The sequence below is a fragment of the Crotalus tigris genome, unplaced genomic scaffold (genome assembly GCF_016545835.1).
Source record: "Crotalus tigris isolate CLP2741 ecotype Arizona unplaced genomic scaffold, ASM1654583v1 scf7180000024387.2241675, whole genome shotgun sequence".
In the NCBI taxonomy this organism is placed as follows: domain Eukaryota; kingdom Metazoa; phylum Chordata; class Lepidosauria; order Squamata; family Viperidae; genus Crotalus; species Crotalus tigris.
The window spans coordinates 1,958,573-1,965,015 of NW_024100557.1; the positions used below are offsets into that span (position 1 = coordinate 1,958,573).

Consider the following 6,443-nt stretch of genomic DNA (forward strand, 5'->3'; position numbering starts at 1 on the left):
TTAGTCCATATCAGAAAAGAAAAAGAACAAAGAAAAAAAACAAAGAACAAAACAGAAAAAAGTGAAAAAAACCTTTCTATTTCTATTATACTTTATAATCTAACAATCAATCCCTCAATATCAATATCACATTTCTTTAACCTCCTCAAAGTTACTATATCCAAAACAAATTAATACGTAGACAAACACCTTATTAAGTTCAGACCTTTAATTAATTTTTATTCAATCTAATATCTTATTTAACTGTCATAAGCCATAAATCAATCCATATCTAATAAGCCTTTTAAAATCATTACATAAAACCTTCAATCACATTCTTAAATCTTATTCTAGCTTTCCTTTTATGCCAAACAGGTTTCCATAACAACACCACTATATCAATAAGCAAGTCATTTTTTATGTCTTGTAGTGTCCTTTGAATCAAGCAGAGACGTCTTCTTTTCTGTTTTAGAAACCTAGCTCCTTTGTAAATAATCCCTTGTTGTTTGACAAAGTCCGGTCTCCACATTTGAACCTGTTGAGTGGCCGGCTCAATTACATCCAATTTTGTAGCTAATAGTTGTTTATCCAAGCTAGCATCGTTCTCAGTTCGTTGGGCTTGTCTGTCCATTTTTGTTAATTTTAGGGTTGTAAGTGGTTTAATTACAGTCCTTTTTAATAACTCAGAGATCTCATCAGCCTGCGTATGAAATAAAATGGAGTCTTCTTTACCTTTAGTTAATTCTGCTTCTGTTGTTTCTTGGTCCAAAGTCTGGGAGTCAGTTTGTAAGTTCAAAGCAGGATTTCTATTTTTTATTTTCATCATAAATTCTTTTATTTGCAAATGTATTTCATCAGTAGCTTCATAAAGTTTTTCCAGTATAAGTTTATAGTCAAGTTGAACCAAGGGTTCATTTCAAAGATAATCAAAAACAGTCTGTATCATTTAGTAGAGGCTGTGTTCAGAGAACATTTAATCAGTGTCCACCCCCACCAGTACAGCTGTTAATTTTCTTTGTATTTTCCCTTTTATGATAATCTGAAAGTCAAGGTCAGTCCAATCCTCAAAAGAGAAAGTTGCAATTTTAACTTTTTCTACAAGGTGTCCTCAGTACAATGTAAAATTTTCTCTCAGAGACCAGGAATCTAATAAACAAGATCAGGAAACACAGAAAAAAGAAGCATTCAAGTCCAATAGCATATTCAATATTCACAAAATGTTCCAAGACCCCAAAGTGAAGGAAAAAAAATAGGAAAAAGAATCACTTTAAATTAATTCAGACCATTTAAGCTTCTTTTCCCCACACTCACAAACGCCGCCTTCTTAGAGTAGCAAAATCATTTCAAAAGTGCACTTTAAAGGCACAAAAAAAGAGAAAGAAACCCAAGAGAGGGAGAAAAAAAAGTCTCACCCAGCTCAACCATGGTGGTTCCTGTGCTTAGATGTTCTTCTGACTTCTGGTTGCAGCGGCTATATCAGTGGTTCTCAACCTGTGGGTCGGGACCCAATTTGGGGTCGAACGACCATTTCACGGGGGTCGCCAAACAACGCAGTCCGCCATTTTTCCCCATTTTCCTTAGCTGTGCTACTCCCTTTTATTCTATTGGCTTTTGAAAGCCAATAGGAATTGTCCAGGCTGTTTCTGCCCTGCTGAGCCTGCCAAAAGTCCCCTTCTGCAAACGGTGCTGCACCAGTTGAGTAGTCCTCAACTTACGACTGGTTGAGTAATCCTCGACTTACGACCGGTTGGGGGTCGCGGCATTAAAAAGGTTGAGAACCACTGGGCTAGATGAATGACCATTTTACTGGCCGTTTTTTCCACCGTCGGCCCAAAGGAGCAATCTCAGTCCCTGGAAGAAGCTGCCACTCTCCCAAGGACGACGAGGACCTCCTCACCAGTAGCTGCCCCTCAAAGGCGGCTTTTCGACCCGATTAAGGGTTTACCGGCAGCGGAGGATCAGCTGGCAAGGAGAGCCGTCTCCTTGCACAGCTGTGAGCGCCGTGATCCGGAACCAGAAGTCTCTTAAAATAGGTTCTTATTCTACCTTGATGAGTTAACAGAGTCTTCCACTATGTTTTCTGCTAGCTATAGAATTTGGTTTGTCTCCAACCCATGTATAGTATATTCCAATAACCCAACTGAGTGGTGACCATAGCATATTAGCCCGAATAGGGTTGCAACTGAAACCCTAGCTGGAGATGATAAAGGCTCTCCTGGCTGCAGTTTTCACCTGCTATCTAAACAGGAACTAACAATTAATGACTAGTAATACAGTATTATTCATTTAAATGTTGATTGTCTAGTGATGATTAATCTTCTTGTTTTAAAGGAAAGCTAATCTTCCCAAAGATTATTTAATTGACGATGGACAAAGCATTCAGGCTGGCTTTATCTATGACAACAAAAGTGGTTTAAAAAAGAAGGTAATACCTATACCTCTGGACATTATGGATGAACTAAAAAATCCAAATGCCAAAATTATCAGTGCTGGTCGTGTAAAAGAAGAATCACAAAATCAAATGGTACGTGTTATTTTCTTATCTTTTGCTCTTTAACCATTATTGTTCTTGTTAAGATTTTGTAAGCTGATAATATCACAAAAATCCAAATTTCCTTGAATTTATGATGGATCTTTCTTTGGGGGGGGGATAACTTTCAGGAATCTAATACAGAAGATGTTTCTCAAATCTAAAGCATGATCGGTTTGATTTGTATTATGCTACTACTGAAAGATGCATGTTACTTATATTAATGCAAGAAATCAAGTTGGAGATTGTGGGTTGGCATTACGAAAGTTATATGGTTGGAAATCTTTGGTAAAATTAGAGAATTAAATTGACTAGAAAATGAATTAATGGGGGGGGGTCACTTTAAACCCTGCCCAGAAATCAATTGGAACTTCAGATTCAGAATAAATGTGTATGAGAATTTCCACCAATTTATGATTGGCAAATTTACCTGAGAGTATTAGAAGGTATTTACAGTTGAAAAAAAGTGATAAATAGGCTTGTGGTGGTTTTGCATCAGCCTGGCACTGCCCATGATGGAGACATTAGAATTCTTGAAATTCACATTGTTTCTGAGCACCAAGTGGCAGTTTCCATAGCTGGAAAAGGCTTTGTACCAAAGTGGTTTTACATAAGAGGCACAGTGAAGCATTATCACTTTGTCCTCATACACAGTGAGAGATAGCAGGCCTTTTCAAAACAACTTCAAGGGGGGGGGGGAGGATCTTTCTCAAATCTTTTTCTTGCTAAGCTCCACTGAAAATTTGCACATCGTGGTAATGGATATTTGTCTTTAAATCAGATTTTGCTTTTTTTCCTACTCTCCAGATACTGTAATTAAGTAAGATTATAAATCAGCTACATACTGAGGTTTTTTTTTTTTTTGTTTGTTTTTTTACCACAAATGACTAACTTACTTTGCTTTTGAAAAAATAATAAATCAAAACATCCAACTAATACAGTACTAGGGCTTTTCTGGATTTACATGTGAAAAATTCAAGTATGCACTGTTGAATCTGGATATAAATTTGAACTTCTTGAAAGTTATATGAATGTGATTTCGCAAATTTAAGAAATAGGCAACAGATAGTTTCAAATAGTTTCAAGAGATCCAGGTATCAGTATGAGCTCTCCCTAAGTACGTGTTATAGTTGTGTCCCACCAGTTGGCATAAAAGTTTCACTATCTCTTTCTTTTGTAGAAAATGAGTGAATCATTTCCCATCTTTTGTCATGAAAGAAGAAGGTGGAAGTTTGCTTGGAATCAATGGCTTTTGTTATATGGGAAGAAGACACTTGATTATTTGAATCAGGATAATGAAGCATGTATGGACCTAAATCCAGTTCTACAAAATAATTATGATGATTCCACTGCAATAATCCAAAGTAGAAAATCTCCTCATTCTAATCTAAGAGCAAAGAGGAAGAAAAAACCCACTTTTACTAGAAAACCAAAGCGCATCACCATTCAGATTTTATCTTTGGAAAGGCAGCTAAGCAATCTTTCTGTAAATTCTCAGAAAGGGACCTCTTTGGTTCAGAAAACCCATGGTCATTTCACCAAAACAATCACCAGGCATGTTGTAACCGAGAAAAATATTCTTCAAAATATGTCCCAGCGTAACAAAGACATTCTTATGGCAGACGAAAAAAACCCTATAAGTAATATGGAACCCTCTCTCTCAACTGTCTCAAGAATAAAATCCTCACTTGCAGGGTTTTTGAAAAAACCACTGACTAAAAGTAAAGAAAGACTCAAAAAAAGTAATGCCTTTGTGGATTATATACCCTTCCCAAAACCAATTCCAGTTTGTGAGGCTCCAGATGGCTTGGTTGGCCATAAACTGCCCCTTTTAGTGGATTTTTCTTCGAGAAAGCCCAGTGACAAGCTATCAGCTGATAGAAACAGCTCTGACCAGGATCCTTTCTTAAATGAAACTACAACAACTGACATGGAACTCAGAGCCCAGCATCTGGAGTCTTCAATGAGAAAAAGTGGAGAGACATCAGGCAGGATGACCAGTTCATACTTCCTGCTAGACTTAATGAACGAAAGGCCGGAGTCTGAGAAATCAGAAAATGGAGCCATATGTTCAAAAGATGAGAGCACTGAAGACTCTTCTTCTACAGTGATAAGTATACCCACAGCACCATCTGATATGTCACAATCTCCATGTCTTTCAAGGCCTGACACAGGTAACAGCTACAGTGTCAAAGCAACATAGCGCCAACCTCTGAAATTGACCTCTTGTTGTGTGAAAAGTTTTCAGGACTGACAATAAATACATACACACCACATGGTTGATTAGATTTATTGCCATGTTATATCCTGTCATTTGCTGCAATAATTGAAATACAGGTAGGACATTGGAACAGTGGTTCTCAACCTTTTTAATGCCGCGACCCCCAACCGGTCATAAGTCGAGGACTATTCAACTGGTGCAGCACCTTCTGCAGAATGGGACTTTTGGCGGGCTCAGCAGGGCAGAGACAGCCTGGACAATTCCTATTGGCTTTTGAAAGCCAATAGAATTAGACTCTATTCAAGAGAGTCTATTCTATTGGCTTTCAAAAGCCAATAGAATAAAAGGGAGTAGCACAGCTAAGGAAAAGGGGGAAAAAATGGTGGACTGCGTTATTTGGCGACCCCAGTGAAATGGTTGTTCGACCCCAAATGCGGTCCCGACCCACAGGTTGAGAACTACTGCACTGGAATGAAGTACTTTTCAAAGAGGAAAATCAAGATATGTTGAGAATAACAAACAAGAAAAAAATGTGTATTGTAAAAGAGTATTTTGCAGAAGAATGTGGCTTCAAAGGATTAATCTTCTGCATTGCATTTCCTTTCCTTTATCCTTTTTTATTTTTCTGGCAGCTGGATGATGGGATAGAGAAAATTTCCCTTCAGTGAATTCGTTCAAAGGTGCTTTTTTCTTCAAAAAGCAGCTGGACTGTTTTTTTCCTTGAGGAAGAAGAAAATGTTTTGCATCTCATCTAAGAAGCTTCTTGGATGAGAAGCGAAACATTTTCTTCTTCAAGAAAAAAACAGTCCGGCTGCCTTTTGAAGAAAAAAGCACCTTTGTGACAACTATGACCTGGATGACTGAGAATCTCCAGACATTCAGTGGATTGTTTGCTGAGAGGTGTAAATGTTTCTGTTTCGCTAGCACAGAACATTGCACTCCAGGCCTTATGAATATTTGACTCACTGTTTTTCCTCCACATCTGGGGTTTTAGAATGGCTCATTCAATTAAAAATATATCTGGGCTTTTAATATATAGTGCTTTGTATACATCATTGTTCTCACCTCTTGTTGTGCAATGGGAGTTGGGTCTGCTCTGAGCTGGATCAGTGAAATTTCAACTCAAAGAAAGTTTAGGTCTGCAGGTTGTTTTTCTTTTTCTTTGCACTTTTGATCTTCTAGCTGCCTGCCTGAATTCACTTTTCCTTGTAAAATTATTTGTGTTCTTCAATTGATTGGATTAAAACAAAAAAATCTGGGTCAAAGGATTTCTTTTATACATCTTCCAAACCAACTTTTTCTGCTGCTGTGAATCTAAATCTTGCTTACACAGACGCTTACCATAGTTCTCAATTTAATTAAAGATTGGGTCACCATTGTGTATTGCTTAAATATTCTTAGGAACCTCAAGAGGATGATGGGAAAAAGGTACAGGTAGTCCTTGACTTACAATTGAGCCCAGAATTTATGTTGCTAAGTGAGACATTTGTTAAGTGAGTTTTGCCCCATTTTACTACCTTACTTGCCAGTTAGGTGAATCACTGCGGTTGATAAGTTAGTAACACAGTTGTTAAATGAATCTGGCTTAGCTATTGATTTTGCTTGTCAGAAGGTTACAATAGATGATCACATGATCCCAAAACACAGCAATGGTTATAAGAATGAACCAGCTGCCAAGCATTTAAATTTTTATCAAATGATCCTGGGGATGCT

The 6,443-nt window shown here is 37.6% G+C and overlaps 1 protein-coding gene across 3 annotated transcripts in view; it reads left to right on the forward strand.

Annotated features, from left to right (window-relative positions):
* Positions 1 to 4,751, forward strand: part of LOC120301634 — a 28,677-nt gene extending 23,926 nt beyond the window's left edge. For all 3 annotated transcript variants that reach the window (XM_039329121.1, XM_039329122.1, XM_039329123.1), the window contains 2 exons: positions 2,311 to 2,503; positions 3,690 to 4,751. In XM_039329121.1, the coding sequence (XP_039185055.1) occupies positions 2,311 to 2,503; positions 3,690 to 4,712 (1,216 nt within the window). In that variant the 3' untranslated portion in view covers positions 4,713 to 4,751. The remainder of the gene's footprint in view (positions 1 to 2,310; positions 2,504 to 3,689) is intronic.
* Positions 4,752 to 6,443: the final 1,692 nt, after the last annotated feature.